Source organism: Gadus macrocephalus, chromosome 22 (assembly GCF_031168955.1).
Source record: "Gadus macrocephalus chromosome 22, ASM3116895v1".
NCBI classification, from domain to species: domain Eukaryota; kingdom Metazoa; phylum Chordata; class Actinopteri; order Gadiformes; family Gadidae; genus Gadus; species Gadus macrocephalus.
In genome coordinates this window covers 6753148-6775395 of record NC_082403.1, presented here as the reverse complement: position 1 = coordinate 6775395, position 22248 = coordinate 6753148, and the positions used below count along the sequence as shown (strand labels likewise).

Below are 22248 nucleotides of genomic sequence, written 5' to 3'. Positions count from 1 at the left end.
GCTATGGTTATGTTTCCGACAGCTTCAAAGGCAAGCCGGCTTCGCTGCAGCGGACTGTTATTGTTTTTGTACTCGCGCAGTCGGCGCAGACTACTGGAGCGAGCGCCCCCCCAACCCCCCTCTGCTACCCCCGCCCCTGCAGCCGCAACCTGAGATGCTTGCTATTCCGCCAGAGCGGAGGAGTGCGACTCTTCTTCTCAAAAATGCACGAACGAAATGAACATGTACTGTCACTCACCTCTTCACCTCGTACATTCAGCCCCTCACGCGCGGGACGAGCGCCGTTGTCTTTGTTGTTGTCGGTCTATTTAACGGACAGCAGAGCGCGCGGCGGCGTCAGCGGCAGCGGGTGCATCGGTCGTTGGCAGCTGAAGCCACTGGGCTGTGAGCGAGCGCCTTTAAAAGCAATATGTGTCGGTGGTAGAAAAAAAGCCCGCAGTCACGGTTTCCGTCGACGTCACGTGTGACTTACACAGGGGCGTGGCTTGGAGGGTTTCTCAAGGGGGGTGTAGTGTGGATGTTGGGTCGCGCTCGGAACTAGCAGGCAGAACGTCACGTTTTATCGGCGTACGCGTGGTGTTTTCTAATGAGTTTGCTTGTTCTCGATTGCTTTACCTTATAGCTGAGAGGGGAAACGCTCTTGCATGTGTGCACGGCCAGACTAACTTACTTGACGTGCATCTCCCCTGGACGGGCTCGAGGACCAGGAGACGGTAGAATGCTGCTCGAGGCACTGCAGTGAGAACTCGTCACCATGTCGATGGCTTTATGTCTCCCAAGTTCACAGCAGCGCTAATTGGCCTATTACGTCATCGAGTGCCTATTTATTAATAATTTTACCGGTGTGCCGATTCTCTTATTTTTTTTTACTTTTGTCGATATCCCTCAGGTCCTTCTGATGCGAAAAACGATGAATACATGAACGGGTGTGCTGCTTTGCAAAATAAGGCTTAGGCCTATGCGTCTATAATTCCAAAATAAGTTTTGAAAAAAAACTTTCCCACAGTTAAAAATAACTTAAAATTAACAATGTAGGTGTTTCAGCAGCAACAAAACTGTTGATTGATATGAATGAATAAAAAGTGATAAAAATAGCAATACAAAAGGGACAAGAATAAGAACAGGCCTTTACTTGGAATAGCTGTTGGAAATCCCGAAACCACTGAAATACCGATAATAGATAAGGGACTCGTTCATGTATGACATCTCAACAACAACAACCAAAAACGCCCTTCCATCTTGAACTGCTACTGTTGAACCCAGAACCAACCCTGCAGCACAGAAGAGATGCTTCATGAGTAGAGGTTGTTGGTTTGACCCCCAATACCCACTGATAGCCCTCCTGTAGCCATGCCTTGAGCGATTCTTCACCCCTGACCTGCTCCGTGTGTCATACAAAACAACCCCTACAAGAACGAATCCATGACACATGATAGATAGCAAACAATCAGCCGGTCTATGAAGGCCTGTTAGTCATCTCAAAGTTATTTCAGCCAGTCAGGTGTATTTGCTTTCAATGCCCACAATGATGAAACTATTGGTTGCTGGATTTATCCACGCTGTTGTCATCAGGACCCTTATCTCTCCAGCTGATGGCACGTCTAAACTCTTAATTTAAAGTAATTCGGTATATGTTGCGTAATTGGATCCATCGAGTCCCTCTTGGGCAAGATCGGAGGCGTTAATAGACATGGCAGCGCCCTCCTCTGGTGAACGGGGATAGGTACAGCGGTGGCCCCTTCCCAATGTTAGCAGATTGAGGGAATTTGATTACATTAGGAATCCATCAGCAAACTCAACGGAGAGAAACGTTTGATTAATGCTGGAATATTGACACACAAAGTAGAATGTGTAAAGGGTTGTCAAATGGCTTGTTTATTATGTACAATACAAAGGTTGAATAAAACGAGGATAAAGTAAAACTGAAATCTTATTTTGGGCTATAATACTCATCGATAACTAACTTATACGTTACAAGTGAAGTGTGTCACCAACCTAAATCACATGGAGTATATAGATCTAAAACACAAACATACATGTGCAGTTTATAAATATGTTGCTATAAAACAATGCCCTTCATCAAAACAGTTTGATATATTAAAGACAACGTAGTGATCCATATATGCTAAATGGATTAAAGAAAAAATATAATACAATGGCAGTGTTTGATTTAAGGCTCCAGTTGTGAAGTTTAAGTGCAAGAGGAAACATGGTAAATAAAAATGTGCATTTTAAGTAGAATAAAGTAGCCCGACAGAAAATGGCGTAACAATAAATGATAAGTATTTAAGTCTACCGAATTCACATATTAAAGCATAAAAGCCATTGTTTGAAAAATATTCTAGTTGTTGGTCAGCATTACGTTTTGTTAACTGTTGTTAACAATGTTTCACATTGCCTGGTCAGAAATACTTTAACCACCTTTTTCACTTAAAAGCAGTTTGTTCTCGATACGAAAATATGCTGAAAGCCAGAATGGAAAAGTTATTTGGCCCTATTGAGCCTTAACATTAATATTATATAACTAACAAATGTATACAATGCAACGATGAAAGTTTTTGAGTTCAACTTCAGTGAGGGGAAATCTTTTTTAATGATAACTGATAGTATGGCAGCCATTTGAATGTTATCATAAGGTCATTCTTTAAGCCTTCAATTCATTGGAATCGTTTGAAAAAGGAATGTTCCATCAGTTGCAGCAATTTCAAGCCAAACATCCTCATTAATTTTGCATATCGAAGTAGTTTGTGGTCAAAAAGTTGTAAATCTTTTTAAGAGGTGTGTTTTTAATGAATTATAAAATAGGCCAAAGCTGATATTACCTTCATTGTGAATCATATGTTGTAATACTCATGTTCCTAATATATAATTTCTTTTTGTAAAATATAAATTTATTGACATCTTATTTTGGCACATCTTTGGTACATAAAGAGGTTGTATGCGCACGCACACACAGGCGCATACAACCCCTCGCACGCACGCACACGCGCACACACACACACACACACACACACACACACACACACACACACACACACACACACACACACACACACACACCTGTTAATACTGGTCTGTTCATGTGCATGTCGTCGCTATAGTGAGAAGTTGTCGATCACCATTGATTCTGTAGTAACACGCTTAACGTAGGTTTTCTTTAACTAAAAGATCAGAAAGGTCTTCCTAATTTTTTGTTCCATTAAAGTCAGAAACACTTGCTTGTATTATCCGAACAAGCCGTTCTCCTTTTGTACACTTCCAGTTTATATCAACAAATATCTCAATTCAATACACAAACGTGTATTGAATGGGACGTTATTGCATGAGAAAATTCCGACGTCCCCATTTGAGTGATGAGATGTGTGTGTGATCATGGTTCTCCTTGCCGTCATTCCCAGGGGTCCTGTACTCTGTGAAGTCCCAACGAGGATATCCATTCATGACAGGAAGTCCTCATTACCCAGGTCCTGACCCCGGTCCTGGATGGAACGAGGAACGTTTCATCCCAGGTACATCCGCAAGAGAGAGGCTCCCGGCCTTCATGCCCAGCGTTCTTCCACTGTTTAGTCTGCATCCCCACAAGGAAAGGCTCTCTGGCACGGAGGTCCTCACAAAATGCTTCCCCCGAACCTATCTGTGGATTGGACAAAGCAACATGCCAACGTTTAAATAACACAGCATATACTTGTTGTTTATGACACATATCTAAGCGGTCTATAAAGTATGGTTTAAATATTTAAATTGACAGCATATGCCGTCAATAACGCCCACCTTGATGGTGTCTTTTATTCATTGCATTGAGTCTACTCATATTGTGTGTAGATATTCGAGACACAATATAGATACTACTGTCCTGTTCTTTCTGCTGTGACACACACATTTTCAGTCTGGTATGTGATAAGATCAGTATAAGATAGCTACCCAGCCCCTTCCGTCCACCATTGTATGTTGTACGTCCTGGCACTTAATGTACGCACTTAATCCACTTATTCATAGTACTTAATTGTGTAACATCTGCAGTAGCTGCTAGAATTGCTGTACACGGGGAATGGGTTAGCCTAGCGATTGTTAGTACTTGCACTTGGTTCTATGAATATCTTTACTGTACTGACAGCGATATATTGTGTCACTTCTTATGACAAATGTACTGATTGTAAGTCGCTTTGGATAAAAGCGTCTGCTAAATGCCCAAAATGTAAATGTAAACGTAGATAAGATAAGTATATCATATCATAAGTGCCTCACGTGCCATGCTTAACACTACCTCCTTCCTTCCCTCTCTTCCCCTTCCCTCTCTTCATTCTCTCCCTCCCTCTCTTCATCCCACACACACACACACACACACACCAACCCACCTGGCAGTGGCGAGCCTCCCTCAGGCTCCACCTACTCCACCTTCCAGATGGCGACCTTGCCATCGAGCTTCCCGGCGCCGCTGAGAGCGTAGCGGTCCTCGGCGGAGCAGAGCGTGGTGACGCGGTCGGCGTGGCCGTGCAGCTCCTTCAGCACCAGGTGGCGCTCCGCGTCCAGGATGTACACCTTACCCTTCAGAGAGCTGCGGGCCACTCCCCCGATCCACACCTGGGGTGAGGGGAGATTAGCCGGGGGTGGGTTTGTCAATTTGTGTGTTGTAGTGTGCTCGTGTGCTCGTGTGCTCGTGTGTGTGTGTGTGTGTGTGTGTGTGTGTGTGTGTGTGTGTGTGTGTGTGTGTGTGTGTGTGTGTGTGTGTGTGTGTGTGTGTGTGTGTGTGTGCGCGCGGCATGCGTGCTTGTTTGCATGTATGTATGTGCGTTGTATGTATATATGTATGTCTAGGCTACGAGAACCAACTCAGTCGTATGCCTCGTCTTGGACAATTGTAGATGAAACTAAACATAGCTAAATTACAACCAATAGCTTCAGTCATTGAGGGCAAAAATAGGCCCAATGCTAGGCCCAGATTTTTTTAATTTAGTTATACAAATCAAGAGTAGGCCTGATCTGACTAATTGGCTATGCATCATTTCCTTCTGCCCTTGTAGTCCAAGACATGCTGCCCACCAGCTTTCAAAGTACAATACTGCCACTGGTGGATTTGTATCAATTCACATAATTATCCCTCCCTACTATTTTGTAGTTCCCCAAAACACCCTGAAACATCTTGAGTCTCACATACTTATGCCACCATACGCCACTAACAGTGTAAGCAGGCCAATGGCAACCAAGCACGCAGTCCTTCCTCCCTCACTTTAAAAACCACCAGCCGCCACGGATGTATGTATGTATGTATGTATGTATGTATGTATGTATGTATGTATGTATGTATGTATGTATGTATGTATGTATGTATGTATGTATGTATGTATGTATGTATGTATGTATGTATGTATGTATGTATGTACGCATGCATGTATGCATGTATCTATGTATGTTTCACCTGGTTCTTAACCCTGATCATGCAGAAACAGCCACTACAGTCCTGCAGCTCCACCCGGTGGTAGGGTCTGGTAGCGTCCTTGATGTGCCACACACACACCTCCCCCGAGTCCATGCACACACTCCACAACTCCTCCAGCTGACAAAGACAAACACAGCTCACGGTTAATATGGAAATGAGGGCGAGTGACATGGTGTGTTTGTGTTGAAGTTCGCGTGCACATGTGTATCTGTGTCTCTGTATGTGCGCCTTTGTGTACATTTTTGTTTCTATGTGTGTTGGTGGGTTGGTGTGTGTGTGTGTGTTGTGATTGAAAATCTGCATGTTACGTTTTTCTTTATGAACTTTGGTTCTGTATACTATTCCATTTATGATCTTGCCACCCTGCTATCCTGCAGGGTCTTCTAAAATTAGTGTTTAATGTGATGTAATCTGGTTTCACATTCCGTTTCCGACCTGTCTGTAGTTTGGGCCTGTTTTCCTTGACCCCCTGGGGAGCGCAGAGAAGCAAAAGGTGATAAGGAACAGCCTCAACCACCTTCTTAACCTCTGAAGAAACTTCGGAGGTTAAGAAGACACTTACTTAGTAGGTGTCCATATATCAGGGATTAATGGACACGGTATAAATAAAGGATATGCCAACATAGACATCCTATATCATATATATATATATGATATAGGATGTCTATGCATACAAACGCTTAAAAATATATATATATTGACGCTACAAGTTGATGTTGGCAGGGTTGCTATGGCCGGTCGTTATGCGGTAATCGGAAGGACGTTGTCAGTCCTGTGTATTCAATGTTCGCCACGTCACAGCTGTTTCGAAAAGTGTTTTTCCATCTCCCATTTTGCGCATTTACTCTCTTGCGCATTTTCTCAAAAACCACCTCAAGCGAGCGGATCACCGTTTACTGATTCGATACTTCAAAATGTGCATAAAATCAGGGGGATGGAAACGCAGCTAGTGTGTCTTTGTGTATATTATTGTGTGTATTTGTGTTGATGTGTGCATGTGTGCATGTGTGTGTGCATTGCCTGCGTGTGTGTGTTTGCTGCCCTTATATATATCTATGAAATGAGGAAAATTGATTTCCATGTAGAATATATGTTTTCAAGCCTGACCTCTCTGCTCCCCGGAAATCCCCGGGATTTCCGGGGAGCGTGCGCTTACACAAATAAACTCTTATACAAAATAGGTTCCTTCTGTAATGTGCTGGATTAATTCCGGCAGTATACATCAGTACAGTTCTCTATTAACTCCCAGTGTAGACGTAGCATATAAGGTGATGTGACGATGAATAAAGACCTTTTTATTTGAAGCCTAATCATTTGATTAAGGCAGACACTGGGGGTCTGTCTTTTCTGCAGTGGAAGCAGCTATTTGAATCCAAGGCATCGGATCAGGTTATATACTGTATATATATTTCTACAGATAATGGAATGGGCTTTTCTGTGCCTTTAGTGGCAGGAAATGGAAGAGAGACAGGGAAGTAGGTTGGCGAAGAGAGGGTTAGCATAGGACCACAGGTGAGGAATCGAATCTGGGTTTCAAAAAGTTGTATTGCCTACATGGTTAGAACATGTGCGAGTTTATTCACAGATTTTGTGTTTATGTGTATGTGCATGTCTCAAAGTTGGCGTGTGTGTGTGTGTGTGCGCGCACGTGCGTGTGCTTGTGTGTGTGTTTGTGTGTCTCAGTCTGAATCTGTAATGAAAAAGTGGGTTTGGTGTAACTGCGAAACTTAAGACTTGACTTGGGCTCGTGAGCGAAGACGTGTGACCTGACTTGGACGTGCATGAAGTGACTTGTGACCACCTGTGTGTGTGTGTGTGTGTGTGTGTGTGCCTACCTCAGGTAGCAGCAGGATGGAGCTGAAGGCAGAGCCGGCTCCTTTGAGCTGCTCAGGGAGGCTCATGCGGTGCTTCAGGGAACCGTTCCTCCACACCTCCATGATACTGTCCCTAGAGCCTGGGAGAGAGACACCCAGAGACAGACACAGACACAGACACAGAGAGAGGGAATTACAGAATAACACTGATAATGCTTCTTAATCTTAATAAGTGTGTAGTAGGTATAAACTTAATATATAATATTAACTTATATATATATATACTTAATATATAATGAACTCACAGCACCAAAGGCCTCCGTTGTGATTGCACTGATAACACTGTAATACTATAATACTATAATACTTCTTAATCTTAATAAGTGTGTAGTAGGTATAAACTTAATATATAATATCAACTTATATAAACTTATATAATATATATATATATACTTGATATATAATGAACTCACAGCACCAAAGGCCTCCGTTGTGATTGCAGACGGACAGCAGGCGGTCACAGGACAGACGGAACTGTTTCCTCACCTAAGCGAGAGAGAACACAGTGCTGCAATTAGCCACCGAAAGGAGAAGTGGGGGTTCAGCTAGCTAACCTCCATTACTGTCTGTAAAGAATGTTGGTTATGCTGTACATTATCTTGGACCGACCAAGCTACTTACTAAACTTATGTCGGTAACATAATTTCTTATTAATCTTCAGATCTATCGATCTAGATCCAGTGCTTGTTAACACAATACAAAAATCGCATGAATACTGCCACCTATTGGCCAAAAACAGTCCAAAACTCATCCAAGGACCCACCTGTAGCGTAGCCAAGTCCCACAGCATGACATTGCCCTCCGCACTGCACGAGTACGCCACCTTCTGGCTGATGAACCGAAGCAGGTCAGGACGGTTGGTTAGTCAGCATATTAGTAATTAGAGATGCTTCGAAGACAGAAAACCCAGCTGCTTCCATGGTGACCCAGCGGTAAACGACCACAAGTATCTCACAATCCACAAGCATGATCCTCGGACCACCGTGTTGTAGCAGGTCAAACCAGTTAGTATTTCAGGCATAAGAGCTTATGTGTGTGTGTGGGGGGTGTGTGTGTGCATTGTTCTGGTGTAGGCGTGTCCGTGCTTGAGAAAGGTGTTTAAGATAGTGTTGTTGTGAGCGCACACGCAAATGTGTGCGTGCGTCTGTTTGTGTCTGCATGTTCATTCAACGCGTGTGGCAGTGTGTGTGAGCTAGTGTGTACTTGCGTTTCGGCCTGCAGGGTGTGCATAAGTGTCGCGTGCTACACACGTATGCATGGTTTCTGTGTGTGTGTGTGTGTGTGTGTGTGTGTGTGTGTGTGTGTGTGTGTATGTGCGTCTCACCTGTACTTGTCCGTTCCCAGGGTCAGGCCGGTGACTTCGGTCCGGTGCTCGGTCAGCTGTCGGTTGCACACCATGGTCGCCACGGTGATGATGTAGATCACAGAGTCCTCAGAGCCCATCCACACCTGGTCCGAGTCCACCTCCAGCATGCAGTTCTGGACCAGAGAGCACACACACACACACACACACAGCCTGAGCTCCAGTAGCTCGACAGCGTTCCCCCTGCAGAACCCGCTGAATGGTGGGTCGATGGGGACACTGTAGTCGGGGATAGGAGGGTGTTCGACTCCCTGTATTAAAGGTTCCGGGTACGATTCTCACCGTCTGGAGTCCATTTGTAGCCATTCTCGAGCATATTACATAACCCACTGTCTGCTTCATAAGGGGACTGTCTGCTAAATAATGGAAGAGTAGAAAGGGGAATGGTGAACTAACAGCTCCTATTCCCTGGTACAGCCAGAAACGGTAGGTCCCCTCACAGTCCACTAGATGGCAGCATTGGACTATTATACATATTGAATTGACACTGAACCGTTGTTAAGTGTTGGATTTGTTTTTGTGAACTACCTTAACGTAAATACAGTTATAAGTTAGCAACGAAGTTCACAAACATTAAACCGTTCACATTTATAGTATTTAGACTTAGTACAGGGGAAATACGTGCAAACATTAAACTTTTTCTGAAAGACTTTTCAAACCATGAAAGAAAACATTCGCAGGGTCATGCTTGTGACCCCCTGTTCACGCTTAGATAACAAAGTGCATGTGACTATGACCAACTTGCTTTAGCACGGAGGTGAGTGAATTAGCACTGCCTTTGAAAATGACTCAAAGATGTTCACGTGTCTTACTGTACATGTACTTCCTCCAAGACCACAACATTTTTTCATTGAGTATAATTTATTTGTATCTGATCACCCCATGTAGGTAACAAAAGAAAGAATTCAATAGTGTAACAACAAAGGACGCCAGGCATTTGTTGTGGTCCCTCTATGGCGCCTACGTATGTGTATTTAATGGGAGTCTGCATTTTATATGCAAGTGTGTGTGGGTGCGTGTCGGTACATGTGTGAGTGTGTTTGTATGAAAGTGTGTTGGGAATTTTCTGTGTTTGTATAAAGGTGTGTGTGTGAGTTGTGTGTGTGGATTTTGTGTGTTTGTATTCAAGTGTGTGTGGGAATACTGTGTGCGTCTCACCAGTCTAGCGGTTCCGACCTGGAGACAGGTGTGTGTGATGGACCAGGTGGAGGCATCGAACACCATGACCTTACCCCCGCTCACTGACACCCACAGCTGACCTGGAACACACACACACACACACACACACACACACACACACACACACACACACACACACACACACACACACACACACACACACACACACACACACACACACACACACACACACACACACACACACTTTATGCCTCATATCCGAGTACTTTATGACCACGCTGTGTTCATTACTGGCCGACAGCCAATAGGAACAGACACTAATATAAATACCACAGCTACCTTGGCACCCAACCGGACCTGAGCTGTTGTGAAATATTTAAACACTTATCGAAATCTAATGACACACTACCTGGAAATTGAATAGGAATAAGGACAAGGAAGATCAATTTGAGATTGGTTTCCGGATCGTTCACTGGAGCTGTTGTGTTTAACTAATGTGGTTCCAGTGGGTTCCAGTGACCCGCTCTCCTGTCCCAGCTAGCTGTTTTACAGTACTGTAGTGGTTTGGCTTTCTGTCCATCTGTACACTGTAACATGTTGAGATCTGACCATGGCACACCATTGTCCTTGTATCGTTAAGATAACTTGAACTTATGCCCTTTAGTGGAAGCTTTTAAATTGTGAGCGTCTCACCACAGCGCGTGCATACATTCGTGTGCTGCGAGGCCATAGTGGGAATTCAACCTCCAACCCTGGCCGTGGTAATGCCCTGCTCCACCAGCGAAGGCAGAGAGGGCTGCACTGTACTCAATGCGATGGTGAAGATATCTTAACAATGCAATCCACTGTGACTAGAAAAAACGTTGCCCATTATTCATCTTCTTCATCTGCGCATTCACTTTAAAGCTCCTCCATTGTTGTATTGTTGGTGCTCTGAAAATGTATTCACGTCCACTTCCCCTGCCCTTTCTGAAGCATGCTTGACCCCTCCCGGGTCACGCAATGCCCTGATTGGTCTCAGCCACTGAGCTTCATGAAGCCAATCCACTGCCATTTAAAACCTCAAAAGGGGGGGGGGGGGAATACAGTATATACAAATATAACTTTAGTTAACTTTATGGGTCGACGGAAGAGAGGAGAAGAGAGGAAGAAAAGAGGAAGAAAGAAAGAGGAATGACAGGAAGGAGAAGAAGTAAAGAGCGAGGAGGAGTATAGATGAGTCAGCACTGAGCAAAGGCAAGGAGGAGTAGGGCTGAAGCTTGGCCCCCTGCCAGCGGTTCAAATCCTCTGACCTATATTTAGGGTGGACCAATGAAAGGAGCGCAGAGAGGAAGAATGACAGCGCTTGTTCCTGTTTTTACCGACCAAACAGAGCTGAGAACGTCAGGAAAAGTTTCCTCATGAGTTATTCTGAAGGCCTATGCTTATGGGTGCACAGCGACAACCAGCGACAACCTATCAGGAATGGACTTCTAGATATATGATCAACTTTAGCTTTAGACTGAAGCCCTTGTTTCTGTTCAAATGTAGAATCCCCCCCCCATCATTTCCCTCAGATCAACCAAATAAACCATGGCAATTAGTTTACAAACTGTGGGAAAAAGTCTTAATAAATGTAAACACAACGTCTTGGTTTTCACGGTGACAACGGATCTTCTCTAACGTCTATTAAAATGCTATCCACGTGTAACGCTCATTTACGTAACTCATAGTGTTATCAAGCGGTGTGTAAACAAAGGTGTTTCCAACAGCTGTGCTTGATAAAGCTTTGAGAATCGACCATGTCTGTGCCCTGCTCTGAATCGCCTTGTGAGCTCACCCCTGTGTGTCTACTACTGAACACTACCATCTGTCTTGGCCCGCGCCTTTCCTTTTATGTTGGGACTCACACTTTCATGTTGGGATCTGAAGCACATTTGGCTTAAGGTCCCAAACACAAACACTGCTTGTAAGGAAAACCTCTGGTCCGTTTAGGCCCAACCCGACGTCCTCCAACGCTAGCTAGCATGATGCTGGCAGGAAGCTACGCTACAATAACTCAGTCGAGTCGTAGTTGATCATTTAGCCAACTATCCATGTACCGGTATATACTTTCAAACAAGAATAGATGTCTAGATCCTTTGAAGAAAAGTTAATATCCGTATGATACACAATGGGAACGTAACCGTGCTTTAAATTGTTTTGTGACATCATTTTAAGCTTTTTTTACGTTTTACTTTTTTAGCTTGTTCCCACTATTCATTCCTAGCATGAGGGTCTGGAGCTCAATAAACAACCAGCAGGGGACTTTGAGTCCGGATATCTTCTCTGTTATTGCATTAAATCTCTTCAGAAAATGAAAGCTAGTATCCTTCCTGTTGGTCCACTGGGAAGATTCCCCATCCTGGTAGCTTCCCGGAGAACTGTGAAATTCGTCCAGACGTGTGAAAACCTTTTAGTGGATTTTTGACACTGGATATGGAGGTTAATGTGTTTCTTGTCTGCTCTTGTTGCTGTAAATCAAGGTTCAACTTGATTTCGTGTTCACATGACGAGAACAATGAGCAGCAGTCGTTAATGGTAATGAAAAGCTTGAGACGCATGGCTCCACACCAGTGGCAACAAGTAACAACACAAATAAGTAAATAAAGTGTTTGTGTGGCTTGTTTTTCAAGAGCAAGAGAGGGACAAGAGTGTGTGTGTGTGTGTGTGTGTGTGTGTGTGTGTGTGTGTGTGTGTGTGTGTGTGTGTGTGTGTGTGTGTGTGTGTGTGTGTGTGTGTGTGTGTGTGTGTGTGTGTGACTATGTTACTGTGAGAATGAACTTGAGGAGGGAGAGGTGACAAAAGGAGACCAAAGGTCAAGCATGTGTGTGCGTCTCTTTCTTTATCTGACTCTGCGACTGTGTGTTTCTAAGTTTCCATCTCAAGCATCATAATTGAATCACAGGGCAAAGGGCCAAAATTCCCCTGTGAAATGTGACCACAGCCAATTAAATCACACTGTTTCCCGGACTTACAAATCAAAAGAATCCGCGAGGTGGTTGCCGGGTAATGTACCTCATGAGTTCCATCTCACATACTTTTCAGTCTCTCTATTTGCATAGAAATGTGAAGGTTGTCTTTGTCAGTACAATATGCGGGAGAACTGCTTGGACTTGTTTACCCAGCCCAGAACGATCTCAAAGCCAACTATTATTATTTGTTATTCGATACATTACATATTTTAGGATTTTGTCAATAATAGCAAAAGGCACATGCCCAGAGATGGCTTCAGATGGCTGGCCTTGTCTGACAAGCAGCAAAGGGAAACTTAATGATTCATCAAATACACAAATATCTGAGTACTATTTTATAATAATTATTTCTGAATTTCTGAAGCTATAAACAGTAAATGTTTGGTAAAAGTTGTGTAGGTGTGTGCGCGCCCACGCGTGTGTGCGTGTGTTCATGCCTGCGTAAGTGTATAAAGTATATGTGTGTGTGTAAAGTATGTGTACCTGGTGTGTACAGCAGAACGTCTACAGCGTGAGGGGTAGTGAGCTCCAGGGAAGGGTTGATCTTGTGTTTCAGAACCTCCGCCGTCGTCTGGGGAACCATCATCGGCACTAGACACACACACACACACACACACACACACACACACACACACACACACACACACACACACACACACACACACACACACACACACACACACACACACACACACACACACACACACACGGATATGGTCAGTCATCGGGCATTGGAGTTAGTGTTTCCTGGTCTAACATGACTGAACTACATTTATAGTAGAGTGTCTCTATAGACGGGTTGAAAGGTTGCGGTCGAGAGAGCGCATTGCGTGGGAAACCAGCCGTGACTGTGTCCTGAGGGTGCCGATATCTGATGTTACAGCTCACCCATGGGAAATTATCCATGTGCCTCCTCAGGCTGTCTACAATGCAGGTTTTATCCTGCAATTTCAGCCGAATCTTAGCGTTTGTTTATCAGGTTCCTCCTTCGCCCATCCGTATCTCCGTCATACTCCTCCTCCTCATCTTTATCTCTCTCATCATCATCATCATCATCATCAACATTATTATCAACATCCTTATCGTCATCTTCCTTTCCCCCCCCCCCCCCCCCCCCTCCACAAACACACACTCTACCTTCCGTCCTTATGCGGTCAAAGTGGGATAGTTTGGAGGCAGCGTAGATGGCCTTGTTGCTCTGTAGGCTGCCCACCACGGCGTCCATGAGCAAGGCATTGGTCAGGGCCTGCTGCATGTACTGGGGGTCCTGCAGGGAGACCGAGGGAAACCAGCATGTTTAACATGGACGTATGAAACGGACGAATACACAAAAACCTTTACTTATCAACAAATGGCCCACAAAGTACTCCAGTGGATACATGTGGACCACATATTGATAGAGACAGGGGGGGAAGGAGGGAGGGAGTGACGACAGAAGAGAGGGAGGGAAGGATGAGCAAAGGGAGGAAGGGGTGAAGGGAGTGCGAGAAGGAGGAGTAAGAGGGAAGTGATGGAGAGGAAAGGATGAGAGGAGGGAGGGAGGAATGGATCGAGAAATATCAAGGATGGTCTCGAGAGAGGGAGGAGAGAGAGAGAGGAGAGAGGGGGAGAGAGGGAGGGAGGGATTGTTTTGTTGATAGAATGAAGCACATGTTCCTGGGCTATACTAGCTTTAGTGGCCCAGCTGGTTCAACAAGCTGGCTGCCGAAGGTACATTCCCGACATACTAGTACAGACATATACATATCCTGAGTCATCCCCTGGAGGTTGCTATAGCTCCGAGTACGGGCTTCATCCCCTGCCGAGTACAGCAGGGGAGGGAGGGAGGGAGGGAGGGAGGGAGGGAGGGAGGGAGGGAGGGAGGGAGGTCAAAAAGAGGGGGGTTGACAAACAGAGGAAGGGAGAGTGTGAGAAAAAGATAATGTTTTTTCCTTCCCTCTGCTGTGTGTGTGTGCACGTGCATGTGTGTGCATGTGCACGCGTGCGTGTGTGCTTTGGGTCAACTACACACCATGGAATGTAGACCCCTCCCCTTAAAACTTTAACTCAGTGAAGATTCCCTTGTCCAGAGGAAGAGGAGCCAAGGCCGAGCCGAACGTGGGGACAACCCATCCCATAACCGTAATTCAACTGAGACAATGAGGGTTCTCCCACACAAACTGAACTCACATTCCAACCAATCATCAATCGAGCGCACACCACACAGACCCCATAGAGTGGCGAAGTCACGCCCCTTCCGGTAGGGCTCATGGGACCTATGAGATCGAAAAATATGAATGGGTGTCAATGGAGAGAAAATAATTATTTTCTGGTCCCGGTCTTTATATGCCCTGGATTACACATATGTTGTTTGTGGATTTAAAGGATAATTTTTCATGCAAAGAAAACTAAAAATGTTCGTGAAGAAGTTTGATAATTTTAGGTTTTATGTGAGGCCGCTTTGTGAACTACAGCTCTTCGCTGCTCTCGACGCATATGATATACGTCACCACACCCGCCCTTGGAACTCGGCACAGAGATGGCGATCTCTCTGCCCCACTTCACCGCTTTTTCCAAGGGGAGGATAAAAGCATCGAAAGAGGTGAAAACCATTATAAGTCGGGGCACGTGCAGAGTTTCAGTTATGCCAATGGGAAGATTGTCGGTCTTCTCCACGCCAGTCGCAGGGAGCGTGACGTCACATACGAGCCGTGTAGTCTTTCTCGTTGTGTTTTCTCTACAGCCTTTATCTGAACAATTGCACAATAAACGGTCGAACTCTTTGCATGAAAAATTATCCTTTAAATCCACAAACAACATATGTGTAATCCAGGGCATATAAAGACCGGGACCAGAAAATAATTATTTTCTCTCCATTGACACCCATTCATATTTTTCGATCTCATAGGTCCCATGAGCCCTACCGGAAGGGGCGTGACTTCGCCACTCTATAGACCCCCATAGACACGCACTCCTCATGTCTTGCAAAATATGATACATTTCAAAGAACGTAGTGATTTGTGGCAACTTGGCGTCACACACACACACACGACTCAAACGAAAAAAACAAAACTTCAACTTTATTGGCAACCTGACCTCCCACACAGTCAACGCCATCCAACCAAATCGTGATAAAATAACATGTGGTTCAAAAAACATGGACCTGAAAACGGTGTAATATCCTGTTACACCACACCTTCCTCTGTGATTCCGGTATGCGTGTGTGATCCCACGGAAACAACCAAGATCGAAGCTATTCCCTCTGTTCCGTCGTTTCCCCCCCCCCCCCACCAGGAGGGCCCTCACCTTGTGCAGGTCGGCCATGCTGCGGCCCGCCCGCATCTCCTTCACCATGAGGTTCCAGAGCTCCGCCTCCGTCTTCAGGTTGGCCTCGAAGGCGTCCTTCCTGCCCCGCACGCGCAGCTTCAGGCTGGGGATCCTCAGCAGCATGAGGGGGGCCGAGGACACCTTCACATCCTGGAGGAGGCACACGCGGACCAGGGCAGGGACCAGGGACCAGAGGCCGACAGAGGTCAGGGGTTCATGTGGAGGAACACGGCACAACGTACGACGGCACACATGACGGGATATGATCACAATGCTCCATCTTAGGAGGTTCACACGTAGCACATTATGCTAAAATATAATACGTAACAAACACCCCCCCCATAGTCACGTTCATCTCTGACATGTTCACAAGTGATGGCTGATATCTCTCTTTGCTTTTACCTCAACGTCTCTGTTCCTTTAATAGCTCTCCCTCCCATTGATATCCCTCTCTCTCTCTCTTCCTCCCCCCCTCCCTCCCTCACCTCTATGTCCCTGTACTGGGCCACCTCCACGTAACCGGGGCGACCGTCCGTCAACAGGAAGAGGCGTCTCTGCGTCATGGCGATCTTGCCCACACCGCGGCTGGTCTTCACCGACGACGACAGCTTGAACACGCACTCACTGGGCTCCAGGTGCTCCAGCACCGAGGACGGGAGACACACCTGGGGGAGGACACCACCACACGGGGTTAGGACACCACCACAACACCACCACATGGGGTAAGGACACCACCACATGGGGTTAGAACACCACCACATCACCACCACATGGGGTTAGAACAACACCACCACATGGGGTTAGAACACCACCACAACACCACCACATGGGGTTAGAACACAACCACATCACCACCACATGGGGTCAGAACACAACCACATGGATGAGAACCCCACCACAACACCACCACCCCATGGGGTTAGAACACCACCACAACACCACCACATGGGGTTAGAACACCACCACATGGATGAGAACCCCACCACAACACCACCACGTTGGATTAGAATCGATGAATGAATGAATATATAGAACATTCAGAACATTTAAGAATATGAGCAGATAAGATTTGATCAGAACATGGCCGGATCCTATTACATTCCATCTAATCACAATATATTCAATTATATGTTTATGATATTATATGATTAAAAACATGATTCGATTAATTTAGGACATATTTTGTTGATATAATGATGAGATTAGATTATAACAGGACCATTTTAGAGTAGAACATGACCAAATATGAAAAGCTCATAACAACAGGACCAGTTGAGCTGAGAATAAGACCAGCTAGAGTAGAATAGAACCAGGTGTGGTTGGTTTGGACTGACCTCTTGGGCCTCGGCCTCCGTCTCCTTCCAGATGGTGTAGAAGACCCTGAACAGATCAGGACCCACCTGCTTCTGCTGGCCTGGAGCGCACACATGCACACGCACACGCACACGCACACGCACACGCACACGCACACACACACACGCAGGTGAAGAAAGTCAAACTTAGTATCAAAGTTTCATAATGCAACCTTGTGCCAATTACTAATATCCCACAATCATGTCGACATCAGGAACATCGTTTGTGAGGCCTCTACATTCCCACCCCAAACATTCTAGCCACATATTGCTCCAGAAGGTCAACAGGTTCAGTACTAGCGCTGGGTGCAGTGGTGCTCCTTCCGTCGTGGGAAACGGAGCGACTGGCCTACAGAGTGTGGTGTTCTTGAGACGCCGTGGGTTAACCAGTAACCTGAGGAATGTGTGTTCAGTGTGCTCAGAGCAGCCGAGGAACTTATCCTATGCATCTTTAGTGCTCACGGGTTAGCGGACTGAGGACTCTTTGTAGGTGTGTTGGCCCAGGCCGCGTCTGGGAACTGTGCAGATTTCCATACATACTAACTTTGCTTTAAATGGTTGTAGAACAAACTAGATATATTTAAAATATCTACACATTTGAGAGACACATACAGGTGATAGAAATTCTCTCTCTCTCTCTCTCTCTCTCTCTCTCTCTCTCTCTCTCTCTCTCTCTCTCTCTCTCTCTCTCTCTCTCTCTCTCTCTCTCTCTCTCTCTCTCTCTCTCCCTCTCTCTCTCTCTCTCCCTCCCTCCTACTACCTACCCACGGTGAGGGCATCAAACAGGCTGTGGATGGTGTCCTGGTCCTTCACCATGCCGGACTCCTGCACACACTTGACAAACTCCTCCAGCTGCATGTGCTTCTTGGGCAGCTTGAAGCGCTTGATGGCGCCCTCCTCCTCGTCGTTGTCGCTGCGGGACCGCTCCCGCTCCTGATCCCGCTTGACGCGGCTGATGAAGTGCTTCAGCTCCGGACGCTTCTCTGCCTGCCAGCGGCACAAAATGTTACGTTTAATTCGTCGTTCTGTTTAATATTTCACAGGGGGCTTTTAGTGCAATGTCTGCGTTTTCATTCTCAAAAAGTCACATGCTCCAAAAAAAGCGTGCAACCTGCACAACAGGAACATTACATAACAACATAGACCTGACAACTCTAAGGTCTATGGTATGTCGACTATCTCCCTGTGTGATATTGGAGAGGTAAATGGCTAGGCACACTCGACAAACCACGATACCAGAGACCTGAACAGGGAAGAAGTCTTACAACATTACCGTCTTTTTTTAAACTAAATATCTGATGAATATGGATTTGATAAAAGTTGCATTCAAACATGAATACAGCATCAAATTAATTGTCAGAATAACAGAGGGTTAACCATTAAAAGCTCAATTGGAAACAATCCCTGGTAATAATCCATGAATCCACCCTGTACTACTTTATGTATTCCCTCATTCTCAACCTCTAATCTCAAACTCCAGCAGCCTCCTCTAGCCCCCCACCCAGCCTCCTCTAGCCCCCCACACAGCCTCCTCTAGCCCCCCACCCAGCCTCCTCTAGCCCCCCACCCAGCCTCCTCTAGCCCCCCACCCAGCCTCCTCTAGCCCCCCACCCAGCCTCCTCTAGCCCCCCACCCAGCCTCCTCTAGCCCCCCACTCAGCCTCCTCTAGCCCCCCACCCAGCCTCCTCTAGCCCCCCACCCAGCCTCCTATAGCCCCCCACACCCAGCCTCCTGTAGCCCCCCACCCAGCCTCCTCTAGCCCCCCACCCAGCCTCCTATAGCCCCCCACCCAGCCTCCTGTAGCCCCCCACCCAGCCTCCTCTAGCCCCCCACCCAGCCTCCTCTAGCCCCCCACCCAGCCTCCTATAGCCCCCCACCCAGCCTCCTGTAGCCCCCCACCCAGCCTCCTGTAGCCCCCCACCCAGCCTCCTCTAGCCCCCCACCGAGGCCTCCTCTAGCCCCCCCCACTCAGCCTCCTCTAGCCCCCCACTCAGCCTCCTCTAGCCCCCCACTCAGCCTCCTCTAGCCCCACACTCAGCCTCCTCTAGCCCCCCACCCAGCCTCCTCTAGCCCCCCACCCAGCCTCCTGTAGCCCCCCACCCAGCCTCCTATAGCCCCCCACACTCAGCCTCCTGTAGCCCCCCACCCAGCCTCCTATAGCCCCCCACCCAGCCTCCTGTAGCCCCCCACCCAGCCTCCTGTAGCCCCCCACCCAGCCTCCTGTAGCCCCCCACCCAGCCTCCTCTAGCCTCACACCCAGCCTCCTATAGCCCCCCACACTCAGCCTCCTCTAGCCCCCCACCCAGCCTCCTATAGCCCCCCACACTCAGCCTCCTCTAGCCCCACACTCAGCCTCCTCTAGCCCCACACTCAGCCTCCTCTAGCCCCCCACACCCAGCCTCCTATAGCCCCCCACCCAGCCTCCTCTAGCCCCCCACCCAGCCTCCTCTAGCCCCCCACCCAGCCCTCCCTTGAGGCCCTCACCTGGGCTCGCTCGCTGGCGGGCAGGGAGTCCACCAGGGCCTTGACCATCTGAGGGGGGAAGATCTCTGCGTCCGTCTTGTACAGACTCTGGAAGTCCTCCAGGGCGTCCAGACGCTTGTTGGACACCGTGTTGACCAGGCCCCGCAGGTAGTGGTACCTGTGTGGGGAGGGGGGACGAGGATTAGAGAGGGGGAGTGGTGATACGTTATAGAGACGTTACGTTTGTTTATTGATTTGAGGGGCGGACATTTGAATAATAAATGTGTTGAATAGTAGAGGGAGCCAGACAGACCCAACCCAAAATGACATGATTGCAAAAAATAATTTATTCATTCCAGTTACTATGTAGGTCCATACCAATGGCGATATTGATGAATGTATTATGACGTGGTTGCCGATTTTGCATTTAAACACAGCTGCAAGGGACGGAACAATTTTTTTTCTTGTAAAAACACACTGAGAAACAATTGGTAGTCTATGGTGTGAACTCCACAGCGTATACTGACAAAGAATGTACACAATTTGGCCCATCTCAGCCCGATGCATGAGTTACAGCATCCCTAACAGACAGACAGACAGACAGACAGACAGACAGACAGACAGACAGACAGACAGACAGACAGACAGACAGACCGACCATCTCTTCCCACTACCTGGCTAGCAGGGAGGAGTCATCCGGCGGTGTGGCGCTGATTGCCTTCCCCAGGGAAACCACCATGTCCTGGTAGTAGTTCTGGACGTAGTGGTAGGCCAGAGGAGGGGGGAACTCTGGCAGCCGGAACACCTTCACCGGCTTCTGGTTGAACTTCAGACCTGAGGAGAACACAAAGTCAGCTCTACTATAGGCTTTACGGTACCCTATCTAGTACACCAGGGCCTTCTGTACGGGACCACAAGGTCCCGTCTATTATACGTTTTACAGTACCCTATGTAGTACACCAAGTGCCACATGGGACCACACGTTCCAGGCTAATATAGGAATTACGTTAACTTATGTAGTACACACAGGCCTTCTGTATGGGCCCCACTGACTCTGGGGATAAATTGTAGGTTAATATCGTTTAACACTTGGTGAATTCATCAGAACCATCAATGTAGGTAGGTTTCAGGCATCTAGTGCAAGGACTCCAACTGGTTAGTCTGTGGACTTTGGAAATCTAACCCACAAGCTTTCGTGTTCCTCAGCTGCGGCCAGAATGAGCTACGAATGTATTTAGAAGGCGAGAGCGAATGAGGAAGCAGGCGGTCCAGGCTGCCATCCACTCAGACAACAACCAGCCAGCACAGCAGCGTGCCATGAAAAAACCCCGCTGGTAAGCGCTTTGCTGCGGTCCGTCTGGAGAACAGCGAGGCATTTTTCCCCCTCCTAGACTATCTCCATATTCATCTTGAAATTCTTGTAGTGTGTTTTGTGGGCTTTATCGCCACGGCAACCAGTTAGTGCATGCCCGGAGCCGACCCCAACACGAGTCTGCCGTCTGCCATGTTGGAGCCAAACCAATAAATCGGATGATTCGCCGAATCTAACCATTCCCAGGACGAAGATCAACCCAGGAATGTGCAGCAGATCTGAGCTGATTCAGACCAGGCCGACGCTACTCAGACCTTCCAGGGCCCGACAGCCCTTCCTAGGAGCCCCGAGATCAGTCCCAGCTGTTATCAGCTCCTTCACCCACCACCAAGGAATGAGGCCGAATGAGGAGCTTTTAGTTGAGGTCCAACAATGACCATTTTCCAGGGAACGTGTACAGCTACATTGAAATGTTAATGTTATTTTATCCATTACGGTCCATTTGGCGGATAAAAAAACGATGTTCAACATCTCTGTTTGTTTATGGATCTATAAAAAAGGTATACACAAAGATTCCATATACTTCTCTTCTCCTCAACCCCTTAGTCCTTCCCTCCCTCCTCGATCTCTCAATCCACCCACGGCACCCTCCCTGCCTCCCTCCCTTCCTCCCTCCGTACATTGATCACCTCCCTCCCTCCCTTCCTCCGTCCCCCTCCCCCCTCACCAGTGTCTGGGGTGATCTTGCGGAGTGAGGCCAGCCTGTGTGAGTTGAGGGCTTTCATGCTGTCGGCGGGGGACTGGTCCAGGTTGGGCAGGCTGGCCCCCAGCCTCCTGCTCAGCCGGTGCTCGGGGCCGCTGTACCCGCTCCGGGACAGCTCCGACATGGGGGGCCGGCGCGGGGAATCCGTCATGACTCGGTTCCTGGTGGTGGTGGTGGAGTAGGAGGAGGGTGTCAGCTTTCACTTTCACTTTAGATTGTCTCTCACAAAACAAAGAAGCAAAGGG

The 22248-nt window shown here is 47.2% G+C and overlaps 2 protein-coding genes across 5 annotated transcripts in view; both read right to left on the bottom strand.

Annotated features, from left to right (window-relative positions):
- The window catches only part of LOC132451145 (solute carrier family 45 member 4), a 40217-nt gene extending 39731 nt beyond the window's left edge, over positions 1–486 (bottom strand). For both annotated transcript variants that reach the window (XM_060043469.1, XM_060043470.1), the window contains exon 1: positions 239–486. The gene's annotated coding sequence lies outside the window, so the exon portion shown is untranslated. The remainder of the gene's footprint in view (positions 1–238) is intronic.
- A 1366-nt stretch (positions 487–1852) lies between these two features.
- dennd3a (DENN/MADD domain containing 3a) overlaps positions 1853–22248 on the bottom strand; it is a 27997-nt gene continuing 7601 nt past the window's right edge. For all 3 annotated transcript variants that reach the window (XM_060043460.1, XM_060043462.1, XM_060043461.1), the window contains 17 exons: positions 21968–22164; positions 20603–20762; positions 19950–20106; positions 18230–18452; positions 17448–17527; positions 16599–16778; positions 16093–16263; positions 13945–14074; positions 13291–13398; positions 9833–9933; positions 8636–8790; positions 8075–8141; positions 7725–7797; positions 7273–7391; positions 5417–5554; positions 4356–4581; positions 1853–3636 (listed from right to left, as the gene is read on the bottom strand). In XM_060043460.1, the coding sequence (XP_059899443.1) occupies positions 4387–4581; positions 5417–5554; positions 7273–7391; positions 7725–7797; positions 8075–8141; positions 8636–8790; positions 9833–9933; positions 13291–13398; positions 13945–14074; positions 16093–16263; positions 16599–16778; positions 17448–17527; positions 18230–18452; positions 19950–20106; positions 20603–20762; positions 21968–22164 (2254 nt within the window). In that variant the 3' untranslated portion in view covers positions 1853–3636; positions 4356–4386. The remainder of the gene's footprint in view (positions 3637–4355; positions 4582–5416; positions 5555–7272; positions 7392–7724; positions 7798–8074; positions 8142–8635; positions 8791–9832; positions 9934–13290; positions 13399–13944; positions 14075–16092; positions 16264–16598; positions 16779–17447; positions 17528–18229; positions 18453–19949; positions 20107–20602; positions 20763–21967; positions 22165–22248) is intronic.